This window comes from Dipteris shenzhenensis, chromosome 31, assembly GCF_047967505.1.
Source record: "Dipteris shenzhenensis isolate YYH24624 ecotype China chromosome 31, Dip_SZ_1.0, whole genome shotgun sequence".
Classification (NCBI taxonomy): domain Eukaryota; kingdom Viridiplantae; phylum Streptophyta; class Polypodiopsida; order Gleicheniales; family Dipteridaceae; genus Dipteris; species Dipteris shenzhenensis.
Genome location: NC_141626.1, coordinates 4,801,961 through 4,826,017, shown reverse-complemented (window position 1 = coordinate 4,826,017; position 24,057 = coordinate 4,801,961). Strand labels below are relative to the sequence as shown.

The following is a 24,057-nucleotide window of genomic DNA, read 5'->3' as shown; positions in this document are numbered from 1 at the left end:
CACAGAGACAGGGTTTTGATTTATTTTTTGTATGGGTGCGCTATTGGACCCTATGGACTTTATGGATGGACAGAAATCATAGAGTCTTTGGTGATCCACTATTTTCATCCTTTCTTTTTTTCAAACGCTCTCTGCAACAATCATTCTACGATTGTTTTCAGACTCGTTTGATTGATCAGGATGTGTATACAGCTTATACTGAGATCTTTAGTTGAGTAGTAGCTACTTCGTTTTTGAAGTAACTATGAATGTAATTATTTTACAGCAATAAAAGATTTCTTCCCACAAAAAAAATGTGTGTGTGTGGAAAGAATGGTTTAGGAATGCTATTACTCGTATGCTTCAGCCTTTTCAGCCGGTAGCGCCTCTAGAACTTCAAGACAGGCTTTGAGACTGGACTCTTCTTCCAGCACACTTGTCTCATATTCCAGTGCCCTCTTTCAAGCACTAAAGGAGAAGGCTAATCAAAAAGTAGTCCAAATCTCTTCATTCAAGCTACAACTGCTTGTGAAGTCCAAACGATTTCATTTTAGTCTCTCCCAAACAAGCATCTAAATCTAAATCTAGCTGATAGGGCAACGCACCATTTAAGATAGAAAGAATTATTGCAATACCAGCAGGCCGCAACTTGGATGAAAACTTCACAAGGTGAAATTTGCATGTCCGCTAATACGGCTGAAGCATATACCTAGATGAATCCAAGAACGTTCCCAAACTCATCCTCTAAAAACACAACATAGTGCAGTTTCAATCTCACGATAGTCACTCATAAGATTAAAAACCATAAACTCCATCACGCATAGCAGGGACTAGCTACTATGACATCCCCACTGACGTCATCAGCGCCCAACAATGGGTGTAGACCATAGTATAAAAGTATGCTCTCACACATACAAATCCACACACCCACACATACTTGAGCATCCATTTATACAAAGTCTTCGTACTGAGTTTCTGTCGGCACTCCAGAGGTGAAGGGCAAACTCAGCCATGAGGAAGGCTAGCACTAAAGGAGAAGGCTAATCAAAAAGTAGTCCAAATCTCTTCATTCAAGCTACAACTGCTTGTGAAGTCTAAACGATTTCATTTTAGTCTCTCCCAAACGAGCATCTAATTCTAAATCTAAATCTAAATCTAGCTGATAGGACAACGCACCATTTAAGATAGAAAGAATTATTGCAATACCAACACCATGGTGGAAGTGGATGATATTTTTGATCCAGTCAAAGAATATGCCAAGCATGCCATCATTATCTTTTTCCCAAGACGTATGCAGCAGATGTTGGTAACTTGTTGACTACAACCCTGGGTGGTTGCTATGTCAAAAAAGTTCACTATGTAGCAAGGGGCTTTATTGAAGTGATCATGGCAGATGAAGAGCACATGCAGATTTTATTGGAGCACTCTTCTCTTTTCTATGGGCAGTAAATGGTTCATGTGTTGCCCCAGTCTCCTACCAGAGATTATCAGGCGTTGATCCGCCACAGATGCCCTGTCTGGGTGGAAGTTGTGGATTTCCCTCAATGTTTGGCTTCTCTTTTGCCAAAAATTGCAGCCTCTCTTGGCAAAGTGGTTTGTCCACCACGGCCTAATGGCAATTCAAAGAGATTTTGTATTTTGTGGGACACAGATAATCCAACCCCAGACTCTTAGTCGGTTCCAGTGAATAATGTTTCGATGGACAGTGCCTTCTATAAACTGAAATGGAGTCTCTTTGCAGGTGCTTACTTTGAATGCAAGAAGTTCGGGCATATGGCTTCACAATGCCCTTCACATTCTCCCAAAATGCCAGTGCAGGCTGATTTGTCACCGCCTCCAAGCAAGACTTCTACTGCCCCCTCTTTGATGAAGACTAGGACAAAGGGAAAGCACCGGTTGCTTCGAATGGTGATGTTCCTCGTTCTGTGCCTTCGGCCTCTCATCCTCAGGCGAAGGAAAAAACTTTGAATGATGCTTGGCAAACCCAAGAAAAGTCTTCTCACCTAGGAGACCCTTGCCCTCCCACACTTGGAATGGTGCTTCCTCTTAGGGCAAAACACCGGCTGAAAATTAGAGAACTTGTGTAGAGAAGGATCACCAAAAACCCAATAATTTCGGTCCTTTCAAGGGCCCAATCCCCACCCCCACACACACACACACACATTGTCATAGTGACATCCGAAAAAAGTAAAGCTTGGAGAAGGTGGGATCACGAAAGACTCTATGATTGCTGTCCTTCCATAGAGTCCAGAGTCCCCAATAATGAACCCATGTAAAGAAAAGGTCAAAACCATCTCATTGTGGATAGATCCCAAATGGCCAAACATGCTTGCCAAAGCAAGCACAGTAGGAAATCGTACCTAGGGACACTACTAGAGGAAGAGCAAAAAAATCACAAGTCCCAAGGCAATGCCAAAAAAGGCGACACAAGGATTCCCTTGGAGCCAGACATCCACGACAGATAACATTAGCAATATGTCTACATGCTAGGAGTTTACCAAAAGGAAAAACTCCGAGCATCACTCACCACAAAAATACCTATTGACGAAGAGGCAGTCTGCAGCTCTAAAGCTGCCACAATCTTTTCCACCAATACTTTATGTTGGGGTAAAGGCACTGGCCACCCTATGTAAATAGTACTTTATGTTGTACTTTAGTGTAGGACACTTAAGTACACTAAGTACACATTTGTACTTAGATGTACTTAAGGGTTACTACCTTATCCATAATATATATGTGTGTACTTGGGGAGGTACCACACACTCATTGTGATTATCCCCACTATTGTGTGTGAGCAGTGAGTCTCTCTACTCCCTACTCTATCTCCCTCACACTCCATCAACTGGTATCAGAGCCAACGGGCTCTCTCTCTTCCACTCCCTCCTCTCCCTAACCTACCCCTTCCGTACGGACCGACCCGTACGGCCGTACGACGTCCGTACAACCGTACGGACGGATCGCGAACGGCGGCTGCAACGGCTGCAACGGCAGCTGCAAGTGCGAAGGGCGCGGCTGCAAGAGCGTAGGCAACGCGCAAAGGCGCGGCTGCAGCAGCGGCTGCAAGGGCGCAGGGCGCGGCTGCACGGCGCAGGCAAAGGCTGCAAGGCGTGACGGCGCAGGCCATGACTGACAGGTCGCAGGCGGCATACGCGTAGACAACGCGTTTCGAGAGCGGGTCAGCGAGCTGCAAGGACGATAGTCGTCGGCCAGGCCGTCGCCTCCTTCAGCCATACGCCTTCCACCTTCTCTCGTCCTTGTTTTGTGTATTCCAACATTTGGCCAGTGAAGGGTGACACTGTGTATGCATTGTCACTTGCAATGTGTATGCTTGATACTTGGACAGAAACACATGCTTTTGTCAGGAATGTGACACACACATGCAGTTGATGCCATTTACTGTGTCAATGCACGGAATGTGCTGCCAAATTCAAGGGGCTTTTGATGCTATTATGCTTGTGACAAATGCTTTAGCTTGTTGCTGCAAGTACAATCACATTTGGTACAGATTTGGTCGATTTTGACCAAGTTTGACTTTACTCAAATTTGGGGCTTTTGTAGCCTGACCTGCAATTTGTCAAGTGGGAGCACTCTACATGCATCAGGCTATCTTGTGGAGCACTATTATGCTTTGAAAGTGCAAATTTGACTTACATTGTTTGGTCAAAGGTCAATCTCTCAAATTGGAGGTCACATCCCTGATTTTCTTCATGCATTCAAAGGGCTTTTGAGCCACCTTACTTCCAAACTGCAAATTCAGTTGGGGGGGAAGTTTATGAAGCATATGGAGGTCTAAAATCAGGGATTTTCATCAAAAATCAGAGATTTACAGTTACTGTTTTTTGACAGTCCGGGACTGTCAAACAGCAGGTTTGACCATATTTGACTATCAGAAAAGTCAAAAAGTACTGCTGTTTTTTTTATTATATCAGTTCTGGATTTTTCTGGAACGATTTGAAGCAGCTGTACCGCACCTTCGCCAGTGAAAAAAGACAGGAACAGCTTGCTGTACTGTTTCTGCAGCAAGTGGGAGAAAAATATTCAGTTGGTTTTGTGCCACTGAAACAGTACCAAGTTCACTTTTGATCGTACTTCCGCTGCGGGGGAATTTTCTTGGAGTGACTAGTGCTTAATTGCACGACTACAGGGAGTCAAACTCTACTTTCTTTACCATGAGTTCCGGCAGCGACGTGTCGTCCTTGTTTCAGATAAAGAAGCTCGAAGGAGCTAAAAATTACGACATATGGAGGACACAATGCTACAATGTGCTGATGCAGAAGGACCAGTACAAGCCTATAAAGGAGAAGGGTGTTAAGCCCTCCAACGTTACTGATGAGAGCAGTGGGAGAAGATGGACGGCTTGGCCAGGTCGACCATTATGCTTACAGTTGTTGATTCACTGGTTGTAGGCATCAGGGATGAACCCACTGCGTGGGAGATGTGGCAACGTCTTGAGGATACTTATGCCAAGAAAAGTGCCACGGGAAAAGCTTACTGGCTAAAAAAGCTTGTTGGTCTTCAAATGAAGGAGGGGACAGCTATGTCCACTCGTATTATTGAGTTTAACAGCATATTCAGCCAGGTGATCAACCAGGGGTTGAAGCTCGATGATGAGCTGAAAGCTACACTCATCCTATGTTCTCTACCTGAGTCATGGGACACATTCAGGACTTCTACCAGCAACTCAAAAGCCATTCTGTTATTTGCAGATGTGGAGAGTGCTCTTCTACAGGAAGAGATGAACAGAAAGAACAATGCTCTTGGGAAGTCAAATGCTTTGAATGCACGCAGCAGGTCCAAAACACGTGGAAAAGACAAAGAAAGAGAGAGGAGCAAGTCCCGCTCTAAGAGTGATCTTGTATGCAACTATTGTGGCAAGAAGGGACATATTGAGAAAAAGTGTTTTCAAAAGAAGAATGACCAGAGAGCCAAAGAAGGCAAGGCTCAAGGCAAGTCTAAGGGCAAAGAAAAAGAGGAGCTGAATGTTACTTATGTTAGTGATAGTGACAGTGGACATGAGATATGTTTCACCTCTTCACTGGAGGCTCATACACTTCATGCTGGTGATGGATCAGATATGTTTTCCTGGATTATAGATTCAGGTGCTTCCTTTCATGTGACATCCTACAGAAATCTGTTTGTCAGATATGCAGGAGGGCAAAAGGGAGTGGTCTTTCTTGGTGATAACCATGCATGTTCTATCATTGGCATAGGTGATGTCAGACTTGTGCTTGAAAATGGCCAGCAGTTAATGCTCAAAGGGGTCAGGCATGTTCCTGAGGTGAAGAAAAACTTGATTTCCACAGGGTCTTTGGATGACGATGGTTATCATACCACCTTTGGCAGTCAGAAATGGAAAATCAGCAAAGGGGCAATGGCTATTGCCAGGGGTCCTAAGGTTGATACTTTGTACTCACTTCATGCTGGACATTGTCCGCATTCTGATGTAAATGCCACCGAGCTGCCAAAGATTTCATTGTGGCATAGCCGGCTTGGCCATATGAGTATTAAGGGAATGGAGCAATTGGCTCATTTTGGTTACTTGCCGAGTCTAAAATATTCAGATTTGCAGAAATGTGAATTTTGTCTCTACGGTCGTCAAGTACAAATACCTCATAAGAGAAGGTCAGATCAGAAATTACAGCTCTTGGAGCTAGTACATACAGATGTGTGTGAGATGCCTACACTCTCTTTAGGAGGTTCAAAGTACATACTGTCATTCATAGATGACGCCACCTGCAAAGTGTGGGTTTACACTCTCAGAAAGAAGAGTGATACGTTCAAGGCTTTCACTAAGTTTGTTGCACTGGTCGAAAATGAGACAGGCAAAAAACTGAAAGCCTTACGATCTGACAATGGTGGAGAGTATTTCTCCAAAGAATTTCAAGAATTCTGTGAGGCAAAGGGTATTCAAAGGGTGTTGTCTGCACCATATGATCCTCCACAGAATGGTACAGCTGAAAAAATGTTCAGGACCATTCAAGAGAAAGTCAGATCCATGTTGTCACATGCTGCATTGCCCCACACATTTTGGGCTGAAGCTGTAAAGACAGCTGTGCACCTTATTAACAGGTCACCAAACAAGAGACTATGTGGTGGTGTGCCTGAACAGGCATGGACGGGCAAGCCTCCGTCTTACAAACACCTACGGGTCTTTGGTTGTGTCGCGTATGTGCATGTACGCAGGGAGGACAGAACTAAACTGGATCCAAAGTCTCTTAAATGCATATTCCTAGGTTACGGTGACAAAGGTGAGATGGGCTACAGGATTTGGGATCCCAAGAACAGAAAACTTATACACAGCAATGATGTCGTGTTTGATGAAACCATCATGTTCAAGGAACCTGTTGTACAGCAGGGACCTTTAAAAGTAACTATTGATGATAACAGGCATCATGGGCAACACAAACAGGCTGTAAATCAGCCACAACAGCAGCATAACCAGCCATTAAATGATGCTGCAGCAGGTCCTAATGGACAGCCAGGTATGGCAGAAGACATCCCAATGGATGAAGCACAGTTAGGTGATCTTCCTGACATGCAAATGCAGCCAGGAGACATGGGACAGCCACCTTATTAGGGTGATGAACAGGCTGGACAGCCAGCTCAAGACGATGGTCATTGGGTTAGAAGGTCATCTAGACCGACGCGGCAGCCAGAAAGATTTGTTCCAGGCATTGATTATTTGATGCTCACTGATTGTGGAGAGCCTTCATGCTACAGAGAGGCTAGGCAGAGGGCAGACAAGGTTCAATGGGATCTTGCTATGAAGGCTGAAATGGACAGCCTTCACAAGAATGGCACTTGGGAATTGGTATCCTTGCCTACTGGTAAGAAGGTACTGCCATGCAAATGGGTTTATCGACTTAAGGTCACACCTGGTGAAAAGCCAAGGCATAAAGCCAGACTGGTTGCCAAGGGGTTCAAGCAGGAATATGGTGTTGACTTTGACGAGATATTCTCTCCTGTTGTTAAGATGACAACACTCAGAACTGTATTAGCATTGGTTGCACATGCAGATATGGACTTGGTCCAAATGGATGTCAAGACAGCATTTCTTCATGGTGATTTACATGAGGAAATTTTTATGCAGCAGCCAGAGGGTTTTACAGTGAAGGGCAAAGAGAAGCTTGTATGCAAACTAAAGAAGAGTCTTTATGGTCTAAAGCAGGCACCCAGGGAATGGTATCATAAGTTTGATACATTCATGCGAACCCAGGGTTACAGGAGAAGTGACATTGATCACTGCTTGTATACCAAGAAAGCTTCAGATGGCAGTTTACTTATCCTCATTTTATATGTGGATGACATGTTAATTGCTGGAAAATCTCATAATGAGATGAATGCCTTAAAAAAGAGATTGCACAGACCTTTGATATGAAAGATCTTGGTGATGCCAACCATATATTGGGTATGCGGATACTTCGGGATCGGGAAAAGCGGTTGCTATACTTGTCTCAGAAGGAATATATTGGCAAGGTCTTGCAGAGATTCCACATGGAGGGGGGGAAGAGTATTGGTACTCCATTGCCTCCTTATGTGAAAATCAGTGCTTTGGACAGCCCTCAGACAGATGCTGAAAAAGCTGAGATGTCAAAGATTCCGTATGCATCAGCATGTGGCAGTCTCATGTATGCTATGGTTGCAACCAGGCCCGATATTGCGTTTGCAGTGGGAGTGGTTAGCAGATACATGGCTAAACCTGGCAAAAAGCATTGGAATGCAGTAAAAGGTGTCATGAGATACCTGAAGGGTACACAGGACTTGTGTATATGTTTCGGCAGTCAAGATGCAAAAGTGCAAGGTTATACAGACTCTGATTATGCCGGTCACCCTGATACCCGGAAGTCTACTACCGGATACGTTTTCACTTTCACTGGAGGTGCAGTGTCGTGGGTATCTAGAATGCAGCAATATATATATGTGTGTACTTGGGGAGGTACCACACACACATTGTGATTATCCCCACTATTGTGTGTGAGCAGTGAGTCTCTCTACTCCCTACTCTATCTCCCTCACACTCCATCACTTTAGATTACAGCTCATAGCCCAAATCTGATTTGCCCTATTCGATGCCCAAGGTGGAGGCATCAAGACCCTGTACAACTTGGCCATAGTGGCATCAGCCAATGATAATGGACGACTTCCTGAACCTTGGCAATGTAGAGCCCAATTTCTTACGAACAAGAAGTGAGCTCTAGCTTCAGCACTGGTAAAAAGAGAATCATACTGCCTGATTGTCCGAAGGAAAAGCTAGAAAAGTACTACCAGCATGAAGCACATCTCCCACAACCTGTATTCCTTTAAAGGAGATAAAATAAGAGCATCTAGATTCTTGCAAAGACGATGGATGATGAAACGCCTTGGTCCAATGTAAGCTCACACACACACACACACACTTTATTTTTGTGACATCTCGATAATTATATTAATAGACGTTGTCTCCAAGAAGGAGAGCAATTACATCTTTAAAAAACTTGCATATATGCCAAGTACTGAGAGTAATGCAAGTGGCTCGAATGCAGACAATCATCAAAGGACTGCTTGAGGGACGCTTGGAAAAAAAAGAACTTGTTTAGAGAAGGATCCCCAAAAACCCAACGGTTTCTGTCCTTCCAAAGAGTCCATAGGGCCCAATAGCGAACCCACATGTATAGATACACACATGCACACACTTTTTTTTCGGGTGAAAATTTTGATGCTTTAAATTACAGAGTAACTATCCCAAAATGGGATGCGCCAAAATACATCAAGAGAAGAACTCTGTATAAGACAAGTATATATTGGATTCTATATAATGAGTTTGCAGACAATCATAGAAAGATTGCTGCAAGAAGTGCCTGAGAAAAGAGAAAGATGTGAAAGTAGGATCACCAAAGACTCTATGATTTCTGTCCTTCCATATAGTCCAGAGTGCCCAGTAGCGAACCCAAGTGAAAATTAAATCAAACTCCTGTCTAGGTGCGTGAATCCCAAAAGGGTAGAAAAACTTCCCAAAAAAAGCCTTTGGAAATCTGGTTCTCAAACGTTGCCTAAGGAAACCCAAGAAATCATGGGTGTGGAGCAATGCCAAAGAAGATGAGCACTGATTCCCGCGGAGCCAAGCATCTACTGCAAACAACCAGAGCAATATGTCTGCGTGCCAAAAACTGCCAGATGGAAGAACCCCTAGCAAAACTCTCCACAAGGAAACATGTTGTCAAAGGGGAATTTTAGATTTCCAAATCACTCGCAGTCTCTTTCCCCACCACTTTGCAGGATGATTCATTTGCCAAAGATAATTCGCCCTGAGTGAAGCCCAAGGCGAGGGCAGAAGAAATTTATATAAAGAAGATACAGTAATGTGAGACAACCTCAAACGGCATGTTGACCCTGGCGAATGAAGAGTCCAATCCTGAAGCTGGTACTCAATCTCGAGTGGCGATACTGGCTGAAAATGTTGAAGCATATGAGTAATAGTGTGCCATATAGGACGATAATGCATGCCAAGACCATATTTAGCAGCAGCCAAAGGAAGATAAAGAAGGGTTCCATCACACACACACAAACATGTATGTATGTTTGTATAATTGTAAGACTAGAATATATCCAATCATACAAATTTAGATGTGTGTATATACATCAGTGTGTGTGTGTGTGTGTGTGTGTCTATGTTTTCACTTGGGTTCGCTACAGGGCACTCTAGACTCTATGGAAGGACAGAAATCATAGAATCTTTTGTGATCCTACTTTCTCTACTTTCTCCTTTTTCAGGCGCTCCTTGCAGCAATCTCTCTTTCTGCAAAGTCATTACATAGACTCTGATGTATACTTGTCATATAGTGAGATCTTCTAGTGACATACTTTGGCACATCCCGTTTTGAGATCCTTACTCTGTAATATAAAGTCTCAAAAGTTTTCACCAAAAAAAAGAGGGTGTGCGTGCGTGTGTGTGTGTGGGGTTTTCACCCCAAAAAACACGTGTGTGTGTGTGTGTACAGTCGCCCTTTCTGACCGTACAATTGTACGGCTTCCATACGGTCTTTCGCACAACAGTACGACCATCTACGCTAGGGTTGGCTTACCGCTGCGCAGCTTTGAACGTCGCTCCCGCCTCTCTGCATAGCCGTAATTTTCTCTGCAGCTTACCTTCCGTACGTCCGTACAACTCCGCTTGTGCTTCCGTACTGTTTTTGCACTTTCCCGTATAGCCGCGTCCGTATAGTCTTCCCTTTCCCGTACAACTCTGCTCATTTTCCTGTACAATCTGCCCTTTTCGTTCAATCTGCTCTTTCCCGTACAACCCTGACCGTACCTTCGTACAGCCTGGTTTTGTCCGTACAAACTAGTTCTTCTCTGTACAGCTCGGAGTTCTCGCTCTCCTGCTTCTCTGTACCCTCCTGTGACTCGTTTGTTTCTAATTTTCTACTTCTCCGTATAGTCTCTCTTGCCTTGTCGTCTTTCAATCATGGCTTCAGGTTCGGATGTTAGTACATATGCTTGCAAAGAAAGAACTGCAGAAGCTAAGCGCCGCTCTTCACAGCCTGCAGCACAAGATGATGAACTTACTATGGAAGCTCAATATGTGTTTGATACCCTCAAGGATGACTTTCAGCAATCACGACAGGAATGGGGCAAACCAGTTCCAGAGGTCACGTACAAATTGAAATTGCCCTCCCTCGTAAATCCTCTCAGGAAATTATCTCAAACCGCGGTTATAATTTTCTTTCCAGGAAGAATCCCAGTAGCCAGTGATGTCGCACAGTGGATTAAGTCCATCCTTGGAGGATGCTTTGTAGAGGGAGTATATTTTGCATCTAGAGGCTTTTATGAGGTGCATTTATCGGATGCTTTATGCAAGCAGAGGTTACTTGAGCTTTCTCCCCTCTTTTACGGGAAGCAGATAGTTCATGCCATGCCTTGGTCCCCAAACAAGGATTATCAAAGTCTTATACGACATCATTGTCCTGTATGGGTTAAGGTTGTTAACTTCCCAGACTATATGCATGAAGAATTGCCTGGCTTGGCTGCTACTTTGGGGCAGGTCATTTGTCCTCCACGCCCTATGGGAAACCGCAACAGGTTCTGCATTCTCTGGGACACTGATTTACCCACTCCTCCTTCTATTGCAGTGAAAGTTGAGGGAGTGCAATTGGGAAAAAAGTATTTTGAACTGAAATGGGGTGTGTTTGCAGGAGCTTGTTTTGCCTGCCACAAGTTTGGGCACCTAGCCTCTGAATGCCCAATGGTTCTACATCAGCCCCCACCCCAATGCATTACCGCCCCAAACACGGGAAAAGAATGAGAATTTGCAAGCTAAGACTGCAAATAGAAATGGAGCAAAGAATGCCAAACCAATCAATCAGGTGCAATCACTTGCTGGAAAAGGAAAAGAGAAGATGAAGGAATCTCTGGGAACAGATAGGGATGGTTTTCAACAGCCTAAGAAGGTGGTTGTATTGAAGCAACACCCCTTTCAATCTCGTCAATGGGATGCCTCTTCTCCCTCACCAGGACAGGCTTCCACTTCAGCTCCTATCCTTCAAAATTGGGTGGGGGTTTTGAAGAAGGGCATTCCCATATGTGATTCTGAAGAGGAGAATGCTATATCTTTCATGGACCATGAAGGCATGCAGCCCATGCAGGCAGAGGCCTTGCCTCTCTGATATCTTGTTTCATACTTATACTTTTCTGTATATATCTCTTTCATGCATCAAACACTTAAGTGCTTTACATACAATGTACAGAGCCTCTGCAATGTCTCAAAGTGGAGGCTTTTCTGGAATTATGTACATAAAATGCACCCAGATATTGTTTGTTTGCAAGAGCATAATCAACACTCTAAGGCTGGTCATCATGATTACTTTGGCGGCTATGATATATATCATGTTGGTACCACTACCTACTCAGGTGTATGCATAATGGTCAGACATGAGCTGGAGCCTCAGTTAGCCTCCAATGACAGCAGTGGCAGATGGATGGTCATACAATGTAATGTCAATGGTGATATTCTTGAGTTTGCATCAGTATATGCCTCCCAGACCTCTGCCATGAGGGCTTCTTTATGGGATTCTTTAAGCAAATATCCATGGAGATCTAATGCATTTATCTGTGGAGATTTTAATAATTCCCCTCTGCCGAGAGATAACACCACTTCAAGATCTCATATGCTATCATTGGAAAGGCAGAAATGGGATAGCATGCTTCTTTCTGTGCACGCTGAAGATTTATGGCTGCTTCTCCAAGGGTTAATGCCTGGATATACTTTTCATCATAATGCATTAACTACATATTGGGCAAGGCCTTACAAATGGTATTTGTTTAACCCACAACAATATGCAGATTTTAGCCCTCATCTCCTCATAGATTTCTCATTGGGCTTGTCAGATCATGCCCCATTATGGATGAATCTGCAACTTGGTATGCCACTGGATGATTTGCCACCTCTTTCCAGTAGATTACTGCATGTTAATCAGGCTTATCTCCGACATCAATATTTCTAGCAAATGATCAGACTTGCAATTCATCCCTTGCCTTTGCATGCCCAGGAGGACATGGATTATGCTTGGGACAGTTTCGTCTCTCGTATACAGAATGTCATTAGGGAGTATGGAAACTGGCATATGACTAAATGGAGGAATGAGGTTAAATGGGCAAAAAGGACAGCACAACAATTGACTGAATTTTCACATTTCAGGCCTCTCTCTGAATCAGAAAATGATTCCCTTTCACATGCTCGGATCAAACTGAATGATAATGATCATGGAAAATTGCACAAATGGCAGATTAGAGCAAGAATGAAGCCTCTCATGGATAAGGGCTGCTCATCAAAAGCCTTCTTCCAGGGCTTGCATGCTACTCGAAAGAAAGACTCATGTCTAAGGGTCAGGAAGCTAGATGGCTCTTGGACGCACTCTTTCTCTGATCTCCAAGATGAACGCTAAAATTATTTCCAAAAATTGTTCTCTGCTCCTGGCTCCCCATCAAATCAAGTGACTGATGCGAGGACTGAATTTCTTCAATATGTTTCTGAGATAGTGGAAATGGATGATGCACTTACATTGGAGAGACCTTTTACTGATACAGAACTTGATAATGCATTGTCCCACCTCAGTAAATATAAGTCCCCTGGCTGGGATGGCCTCACGGTGGAATTTTATATTTCTTTTTGGGATGATTTGGCAGATGTCCTTTTGCAAATGATCAATGTTGTGGGTATTTGCGCTTAAGCCACGACCGCTACAATCTCGGCATTGGGATGCCTCTACTTCCACCCTTAGTCAGGCCTCTACCCCTACTGATAGCCTGACTTCTCGACTATGGGTTGATGTGCTCAAGAAGGGCATTCCTGTATGTGACAATGATGAGGACGATAGAGCTATTGATCCAGGAGGCCAGGTGGACGTCGATGTCATGGCTGAAGCCTGACAGCTTATACCTTTACTATGTTTCTTGGTTCGAATGTACATATCTTCTATGTCTGCTTCAATTACTTGCATTACATACAATGTTCAAGGTCTTTGCAATGTCAATAAGTGGAGACTTTTTTCGCACTATGTACATAGAATGCACCCCAATGTAATTTCCTTACAGGAGCACAACCAACACTTCTTGGCTGGCCAGCAAGGCCACTTTGCTGGTTATGACATCTTTTATGCTGGTACAATGCACTTTTCCAGGGTATGCATGCTGGTGAAACATGATATGCAGCCCACGATTGCTCACAACAACCCCCAGGGTCGATGGATGGTAATCAGATGCATCTGTCATGCCGATCTTTATGAAATAGCATCGGTTTATGCCTCTCAAACTTCTGCGACAAGAGCTCAAATGTGGGCCTCCCTCAAGCAATATCCATGGCTGTCTAATGCTTTTTTGTGTGGAGACTTTAATAACTCGCCTGCCATGCAAGACAACACCACTCATCGTTCTCACATGATCCCCACTGAGCTTCGACATTGGGAGGATATGCTTTCTTTCTTGCATGCAGAAGATTTATGGCTCTCAACAAGGGATAGAGATATGGGTTATACATACCCTCACCATGCTTTTACTCATTACTGGGCTCGACTTGACACATGGTATTTGTTGCATGCTCAGCAGTATGCTAGTTTCACATGTGCATTATGGGTTGATCATTCCCTCTTGCTAGCTGATCACTTTCCAGTATGCTTGACATTATCTATAGCACATTTGACAGATGATATGCCTGCGGATAGGCGAAAGGAGGATATTTGCAGGATCAGGCAGGATGATGGCACCTCGACCACCTCCAAATCAGAATTGGAATCGCAATGCTCTAGTCATTTCCAGCATCTCTTTTCTCCTCAGCCTGATTATTCGATGCAAGTGAATGCAGCTAGGTCTCAATTTCTTATGCATGTTCAGCCTATATTGTCTTGGGAACAGGCTCATGCATTGAAGCAGCCATTTATGATTAATGAACTAGATGATGCTTTGAGTCATTTACGTAAAGGCAGCTCTCCTGGTTGGGATGGATTGACTGTTGAATTTTTCCGTGCATTTTGGGGTGACCTCAAGGACACTCTTCTTCTTATGATCAATCATGCTTGGGCAGAACAATCTCTTCCCCCTTCTTGGAAACATGGCCTTGTCAAATTGATCCCCAAAAAAAGGTTGTGTGAGACAATGGCTGATTGGCGGCCCATATCTATTATGCCAGTCGTCTACAAACTCATTGCCAAGATGATTGTCCTTAGGGTTCGATTTATCTTGCAAGCAGGACTTCATCCCAGGCAGTATGGGTTTGTTCCCAGAAGTCAGAGTACTGACAATATCTCCAATGTTTTGCTTGCAATTGAGTATGCCAAATATTCTAAACAAGATGTTCTCATTCTGCAAGTGGACATTGCGAAAGCATTTGATACTGTCCAATGCGATTTTATTTCTCAGACTATGCATAAATTGGGATTTGGCCCTCGGCTCGTCCATGTTATTTACTGGTTGTATTCTCATGCCACTACACAGTGTCTGCTTGGTAGTGGGTTGTCAAGGACATGGACTATGACCCATCAAATCTTCTAGCATTGAAAGAAGCTAATTGGCATGCACTTCTCTGGCCAGGCAACATTATTTCTTCCCATACCATTGTGAGGCATTTAGGGTATCCCATTGGCTGGCATATTACCCCTCAACAACAGCTCAAATGGGTGCTTCAAAAGATTAACAAGAAGCTGGAATACTGGCACTTGTGAACTTGGCCTCTACATGTTCGACTTCGGATAGTACAGTCTATCATTATGGCATATGTGAAATTTTATTTGCCTCTTCTTCACTGGTCTTTTAAGCATTTGGCTTCCTAGATGTCCCAGGCTATGGAGATATTTTGGAAAAGCAAATCTCACAAAAAGGCTTTGCGACTACTTCCCATGCACTCTATTTGTTCTCCTAAGACTCATGGCGGACTGAATATTCTCAATCTTCAGTTTCATATGTTGGCAAGAAAGAGCACTATGATTGCTGATTTCTTTCAGCAAAAACAACCATGGGCTATTATGTTAGCAGCTATGTGTGGAAACATGAAGTCCCATGCATATGGGCATTGGATTACAGATCACTGGGAAGCAGTCATAACCACATTTTAGGGAAAAATTCCTGGCTGTCCTATTTCTACTGCTTTTATTCATGATTGGAAGAGAATTCTCTCTTATGCTAAATGGTCAGGTGCTTCCTCCCATCATGGTAACTCTCTTCGTTTGGAAAGCATCCATTGGAGCAAGGTGTTTGAATCGCCTCTTGCTTTACACGCACCTATTAAAGCATATAATCTTATGAAACTAGGCATAAGATTTGTCGGAGATGTGGTGGATCAACATGGTTATGTGCTTTCATTTCCACAAGCTTGCAAGACATTCCCCTTGGGTCTGCATCATAGGCCCATTTGGAGAATACCTACAACTATGTTGCAGCCATTTGTTCCTGTTCCTCCGCTGTTTGTATAGGACAGATTACTGGACTGGAATCTGACTTCCTTGTCTCCTGCTACCTGTTCACTTTCAATGCATAATTTGACATCCTCGATGGTCTACAGATTTCTTCTTCCACCGCCATGGATTGATAAGCATGCCAACACTCTTTGGAATTCGGATAGGCCTTTATCTTGGTAGCAATCAAAACTCAGGAAAATTTGAAAAGCTAAATTGCCATTGAAACAGAGGCTTTTCTTCCGGAGATGTATAGTGGGAGCTTTTTCCATTGGGGTGAAATTGGAAGCACGTCGTATGGCTTCCTCTTTCTGCCCCCGTTGCTCTCATCACCGTGAGACAGTTCCCCATTTGTTATGATCACTCTCGAATATTGATCACTCATGTCTCTCATTTGCTGCGGCTTCGGTTTCCCTCTATCAGATTCGGGAAACTCTTTGGATGTTTGGATGCTTCTCATCTCAGATGTCTCCATTCCTCCTTTTCTTTCACTGGGCTCGCTTTTGGGTACTATGGACTATTTGGACACAAAGATTGCATTTTAGTATGGGACAACAGTTTCCTCAGGCATATGCTTTCTTCAAAATGTCCCTCAAGCAATCTTTATATGATAGTTATGCTGCAAGGGACTTGGATGCTACTAGCCTTGAAGTGTTTTCTCACTGTTTTTGAGTTCTTTCATTAGGCTCTCTTTTGGAGTCTAATGTCATGTACATTGATTTCATGTTAATTTTATAGTTACTGGTTTCACAAAAAATGTGTGTGTGTGTGTGTGTACACCTTGTGTCTTGGGAACACGCTCATGCATTGGAGCAGCCATTTATGCTTAATGAACTGGATGATGCCTTGAGTCATTTACGTAAAGGCAGCTCCCCTGGTTGGGATGGATTGACTGTTGAATTTTTCCTTGCATTTTGGGATGATCTCAAGAACACTCTTCTTCTTATGATCAATCATGCTTGGGCAGAACAATCTCTTCCTCCTTCTTGGAAGCATGGCCTTGTCAAATTGATCCCAAAAAAAAGGTTGTGTGAGACAATGGCTGATTGGCAGCCCATATCTCTTATGCCAGTCGTTTACAAACTCATTGCCAAGATGATTGTCCTTAGGGTTTGATTTATCTTGCAGGCAGACTTCATCCTAGGCAGTATGGGTTTGTTCCCAAAAGGCAGACTACTGACAATATCTCCAATGTTTTGCTTGCAATTGAGTATGCCAAATATTCTAAACAAGATGTTCTCATTCTGCAAGTGGACATTGCGAAAGCATTTGATACTGTCCATTGGGATTTTATTTCTCAGACTATGCATAAATTGGGATTTGGCCCTCGGCTGGTTCATGTTATTTACTGGTTATATTCTCAAGCCACTGCGCAGTGTCTGCTTGGCAGTGGGTTGTCAAGGACATGGACTATGACCCGCTCAGTGAGACAGGGATGCCCTCTTAGTGCGCTACTGTATGCCATTGCTACTCATCCGTTATTGTTGCATATGGACCATCTTGCAAATTCCAGGTGCACAGCCGTTTCTTGCACAGGCATATGTTGATGATTCATATTTTATGCCCAAGAATTCTCAACGTGACCTCTCTCATTTGATGCACACTGTAGGCCATCTTCTGGTGGTTCTAGTGATGCCCTATAGGCCATGGTATGTGCCTTGTAGGCATAAGTGTAGGCACTTATAGTGTTAGTGCCTTTTAGGCCACATAGAACAATTAGTCCTATGTGACACCTAGGACACTTAGTCCTAGGTCTAGGTACAAGTACTTTGTACTTGTGTGTTATCATCTATCTAAACTTTGACGTGACTATTGATCTATCGACTCGTTACGTACCTGCACTCTCTCTTTCTTCGTTTCGCACCTTCAGTGGTATCAGAGTAGGTATTGCTCGTCTTCCAGCTCTCCTCAGCCCCCGAGTCCTCCATTGCTCATTGGGAGTCTGCTGCCCTGCTGGTCGTCACATTTCCAGCGTGTTCGAGGCTCTTCAGCTACTATCCAAGATCCAGGCGTCCAGCTTGCACAACCTCTTACAGATCCCTCCAAAGGTGTAACTGCATTCCCTTCCGTACAGTCGTACAGGCGTACGGAAGATCTGGTACATGTCTTGTACTGCATACAGTACCTACGCCGTACAGCCCATACGTGAGCACACGTGCATCGCCGTACCTACACGTGGAATGTACCTGCATCGCCGTACGTTGTACCGTACACTGATTCGTACGTTTGCACGGCTTCTGTCCAAAAGCCATGGGGTAATGCAGCATAAGACAACATACATCGAACCTTCTCCTGAATAGTTCGATTCATCCGCTCACTCACACCATTTTGAGATGCATTATGAGGAGCTGTGAGTTCCTGTTTGATGCCCTTAGCTTCGCAAAACTGCACAAAAGCATGTGACACATACTCACCCCCATTATCGGATCTGAGGCATTTCAGCCTGCGACCTGTCCGATTCTCAACCTGAGCGACAAACTTCTTGAAAGCATCTAAGGCATCGCTTTTATGCTTCAAGAAATAGACCCACACTCTGCGTGTGGCATCATCAATAAAAGTAATGAAATACTTTGCACCCCCTAGTGATAACTGTGGCATCTCACACAAATCAGTGTGCACTAGATCAAGCGGTGCTCTATTCTGGGGAGTTCTCTTATGAGGAGTCACAGAATGCTTGCCAAATATGCAATGATCACAAGTAGGCAAATTTGAAAAAGAAAGAGACGGCAGATAACCCAAACGTGACAGTTCTTGCATTCCTTTAACAGACATGTGTCCCAACCGGCTATGCCACAATGAAACCTTTGGCAGCTCGGTTATGGCAACAACATGATTACCCACACTGGAAACATAAAGAGGGTACAAGGTATCACTCTTAAAACCCTCAGCCACTACAACCTGGCCATCAGTAATCACCCATTTGGAATCCCCAAATGTGGTGTGGTAACCACTGTCATCCAACAAGCCAGTGCTAATCAGATTTTTCTTGATTTGCGGCACATGGCGAACACCATCAAGCATAAATGTGCGTCCATCAGGGAACACTATCTGTATACTGCCAATCCCTGCAATCTGACATGCATAGTTGTTCCCAAGGTGAACAACTCCATGAGTACCTGTGTAGGAAGTAAACCACTCCCTATGAGGAGTAACATGAAAAGAAGCACCTGAATCCAAGAGCCAGGTGTGCATGTCATGGCCATCAATAACCAAGGTATGTGCAATTACAGCAGAAGAACATAATACCTCATGTCTGTCACTGTCACTGTCCTCTGCTGCAACATTCACTGCATCCAAGTCATCTACCTTGGCCTTGCCTTTGCCTTTACTTCCACTGCCTGCATCCTTTACTTCAGCCTTCTTGGCTTTCTGATCCCGTATAAACTTGAAGCACTTAGACTTCACATGTCCCTTCTTGCCACAATAAAAGCATTCAATATCCTTTTTACCACGGAACTGACTTCGGGATTTGGACTTACTAGCAGATCTCCCCTTCTGCTGAGTCTTGCCTCTTTCCTGTACCTGCTAAGCATTTGAAGACTTGCTGCCCGCATTATTTTTCCTGCTCATCTCCTCCATGAGGAGAGAGCTCTCTACATCAGCATATATAAGAGTGACATTCGAATTAGACAAGGTGGTCTTGAAAGTGTCCCAACTCTCAGGAAGGGTACACAACAAGAAAGTAGCCTTGAACTCCTCATCAAGGTTCAACCCCTGTGCAATCAGCTGTGTAAAGATGGCATTGAAGTCACTCAAGTGTGAGGTCATAGCTGTACCTTCCTTCATGCGAAGATCAACCAGCTTCTTCAACCAATACACCTTACTGGCTGAACTCTTTTGGGCATACAACTCTGCTAGCCTCTGCCATACACCATAAGAGGTCTTTTCAGCCTGAACATTGTACACAAGAGAATCACTGAGAGTAAGCATGATAGCAGCCCTCGCGGACAGATCTAGCTCCTCCCATTCATCATCTGACATCCCAGATGGTTTGACACCCTTTACCCTTATGGGCTTAGAAATCTTCTTAAGCAGAAGTACATTCAAACACTGTTCTGCCCATAATGCATAATTGTGTGCCCCTTCCAACTTCTTTATGTTCAGAATTGATGATTCACTTCCCCCTGATGCCATATCATATAAGGAAAGTACCTGACTCCCTGTAAGTCAAGAAAGACTGAATAAAATTCTGATTTCTCAAAAAAAAAAAAGCTGCTCTATCAAGAGCCAGGAGCACTCACAATAGTGCTGTTTTTTACTGTCAGAAAATCTGCAGCACAACAGAAAATTTCTCTCCAGTTACTGTACCTTCTGACACACTGTACCGTGCTCAAATAGGCATTAAAAAAAACAGTAATTTCAGAATGCTGCAGCTGCTCCACAAGTGCTTTAACAGTGCATCAACAGCTGACAAAGCACAAAACACTGCTGTAAACACTGCTGCACTGCTGTCCTGATCACTTCTCCCACTTCAGATGAGGTATTGCACTGATTTAATATGCATAAACCACTTGGCATATACTGTTTTGATTACCGAAAAAAAAGAGCTCCAGACACTTCAGCCTGTCACAAAACCTGCAACAGAAAATGGGATAAATCCCAAGCAATTACCCTTCTGCCAAGGGAATAAAATGCATCTGAAGATCTCTGACAGTAACCCAAGTGTTCTCAAGCAAAATCTGGGCAAAAGCCCCTTGATCTGACACTTGTACCAAGTGAAAACAACCTCAACAATGAGGGATAAGGCATACAATGTGCAAATCTCTCTGACAAAATCAACTAGCAGTGTAATGCAAATACTGCCCTGTGTAAAAATGACATACACAGATCCCAACGTACAAACACTCAATGAGGAACCTTTTGAGCACTGTCAACGATGGACAGTTAGGGACCGAGTAAACTCGATGCGCCCTGGCCAAGCGTGGCTCAACTGAGGTTCTCTGAGTGTTGCACAAGAAATGTGACCTGCAAGAAAATGTCACCTCCACACTGCGGAAATCGAGACAAATGTGTGCACTCTGGCACCACACTGCCTCAAGGCATACAAAGCATCAACTGCCGAGCAAAAGCCCTATGATCTGCTCACCCGTAAACTGAGATTCAAACCCAGTAAAAGCATATATCCTCTGTCAAATGCATAAATCCCGATATCTGTGCACAAGTCCACGCAGAAGGGAAATAACTGAGAAAGTACTTGCTGTACTTCATGCAATGCAATGCACCTCGGGTAAAAAACCAAATCTCCTCGCTGTACCTGCTGTACTTTTGAAGAAAATCGAGATTTTCTTCTTCTTCCTCCTCGAATGCCACCTAGGCCTGCATGCCTAGATGCCTGACGCTGCTCCCTAAAAAAAAGAACGCCTCCCTGTCGCAGTTTCCAAGGAAACAGTACGGCGTCGTCCGTACTGTACGGACACCTGTACGGCGGTACGGATGGCCGTACATCCGTACTGTAGCTGTACAGTGCGCAAAATGTTGCGCACACGCAGCTAGCAGCAGCTAGCTGCTGCTGCAACAAAGGCCGGCTGCCCCGCGCTGCCTACGGGCGCGCCTACGCGCCGCCTCGTTGCCCACACTGCTTGCGCAGTGCACCTGCGCGCTGCCACTGTCCCGCGCCGTCCCGCGCCGCCTTACTCTGCTCGCAGACCAGCTGCTCACCCGCGTGGGCAGTACGGCGCGCTGCCCTTGCTGTCCCGCTGGCCCTTGCTGCGCTGCCTGCCCTTGCAGAGGCTAGGTAGAGGTCGAGGGGGTGGGTAGGCTAGGGTAGGGAGTGGAGAGGGAGAATAGGCTCTGATATCAGTTGAAGGGAGAAGGAATGTGGAAGAAGTACAAGCGGGAGAGAGTGAGAGAGAGAGAAGACTCCAAATGTGCGGGTGTGAAGTGATGAGCCACACCACAAACTCTTAAGTTTTATTAGGATTAGGTTTTTCCCCCTATGACTGTCTTAAGACAGTCATAGGTGTCATAACTTTAATAAAGGGGTGGCAATGTGCCTTTACCCCAACAAGCGGCTCATGTAGACTATCAACTTGTCATCAATTTTTCAACAAGAAAAACACCTCAACGCACTGCAAGTTACATTCAAAAAAGTGATGGGCAGCACTTACAATGAAGGCTATAAAGGCAAGTGTTATTAAGGAATTGGAGAGTTTCCGATCCCTCTAGTTGAACCCACATGTTGCCCCCATAAAAGAGATGCCCTTGAGGCCTGGGCACACAAGACTTGAAGAATTTTAATCAAGCTCCAGCTCTAGCCCATCAACACGCCCATCAAGGAACTCCGACCATTGGCCATGCACATAGGCAATTGGTGGATGAGATTTTTAAAAGTACAAATCAACGCTTATGAAAGACCATAATCAAAAAATATCACAAAAGTCGCAATCATCACAGCTGTGGGTGACCAAGTGTTGCATCTTTCAAGAACACATTACATTGGAGACAAGAAGGACCACTTGCTATCATTGAGCTTGGGGACGAAGTAGAAGGACAGACGTGGAAACAACATGTTGCTAGGATTGAATTGTCATGTTAGTTAGTATCTAGATCTGACCTTGTCATTCAATACACTTCCCCTACACCATCATTCGCGATGATCCCCTAGAAGATCAACATGACTATCTTTTAGTCCTATATCACAACCCGAGTGCGGCATTATAGTCACAAGTGACATGTCAGCATTAAAAATGTCATCAATCTTCTTGCCATGCCGCCATTGACCAAAGTTAACCCTTGCATCGCACATCAACAAAAGCTAAGTTAAGTCAACCCAAATAAGGTAAGATATGTCAACTCTATTTATGACAATCCAACCTCCTTGCATTTGTGTCACTTCAAATGCTTCATTGCCAAATCATGAAACTAGAATGTGTCCCAAATTTGCATTGTAACGTGTCATTGCACATTAAACTCATTTGCAACAAAATTTTCTAGGCCAATGCCTCAAATCAATATTCCAAAATCATGCAATAGACTTTCCATTTAGCTAGCCACTAAGATTGTCATACAATATATCTATAATACTACACCCAAAGAATATTACTTAAAATAACCTCCTAAATTAAGCACATTGAAACACATCATGCCCAACATGTAAAAGAATCACTGCAGGGCTCCATGCACTAGATCTTAAAATTGTAGGTATCCATTCACCGCCATTTTGACATTATTTGAGTCAATTCCATTTCCAATTTTCAACCAAAAGTCCGTATCATTCTAAAGTAAGCTTTACTTGAAGTCCCATCAACTTTTTGAATATAAAAAGGCTAATAATATGATTTTTTATGGCAACAATAATCACATATGTTAAGCAAATTTACTCTAAAAGAGAGTTTGTGTATAAAAAATTAGCTAATGAAGGAGAGAATGTAAAGCTTTAGGGGGGTTATATGTTCAAGTTATGAACACAAGTTAATGAAATGTTAGTCAAGACAAAGTCAAATCTCAAATCGCAATTCAGAAATCTCAAATGGACGCAAGTTGGAAAATGCAACAATAATCCACAATCCAAGACAGCTACATGTTTTTAGAAAATACATGTCTGATCAATTCACCTCCTCTTCATTTAATCAAGATTTGGCAATCTCAACTAACCTTGCGAAAAGCCATGATGTCTTCCAATGGGATCCATAGTGAAATTTTTAGGCCAATGTCCAATGCATCTGCAAGTGCTCGATCTCCATAGAGCTCAAAGACACCAAAATTTACATAGTTACCTGCCAATGCTGCACAGAGGAGAACAGCAAGCATTCAACCCCAAGACAATTGCTTGCATGCATGGGTGCGTGCGGGCGCGGGGGGGGGGGGGAGAGAGAGAGAGAGAGAGAGAGAGAGAGAGAGAGAGACCAAAAAGATCTATGGTACCAATAAGCAGCTTGTATATCAAATCCCCAAATGGGAGTGCATGAAGCATTTCCTCCGTTATTTTAAAGCATACCTATTTTTTAATGCTAAAATAATGTGACTTTCATTACATCAGTTTAACATTGAGAGTCTTAGGCTTCGATTTGAATTCCTTGATAAGTACTTGCCCTTCTCTATAAGCAGCCCATACGAGTCTATGTAAGAAGTGTCTAACTTAAAGCCAAGCTGAGATAGTAAATATGCAATTCGCCATTACAAGATTTCTATTCCATTCTGCATAACAAGCCTGAGATGC

At 43.7% G+C, this 24,057-nt stretch overlaps 1 protein-coding gene across 2 annotated transcripts in view; it reads right to left on the bottom strand.

Moving 5' to 3' along the window:
- The window catches only part of LOC147880933 (ARM repeat superfamily protein), a 154,113-nt gene that overhangs the window by 5,680 nt on the left and 124,376 nt on the right, over nucleotides 1-24,057 (bottom strand). For both annotated transcript variants that reach the window (XM_087402210.1, XM_087402209.1), the window contains one exon: nucleotides 23,493-23,623. In XM_087402210.1, the coding sequence (XP_087258336.1) occupies nucleotides 23,493-23,623 (131 nt within the window). The remainder of the gene's footprint in view (nucleotides 1-23,492; nucleotides 23,624-24,057) is intronic.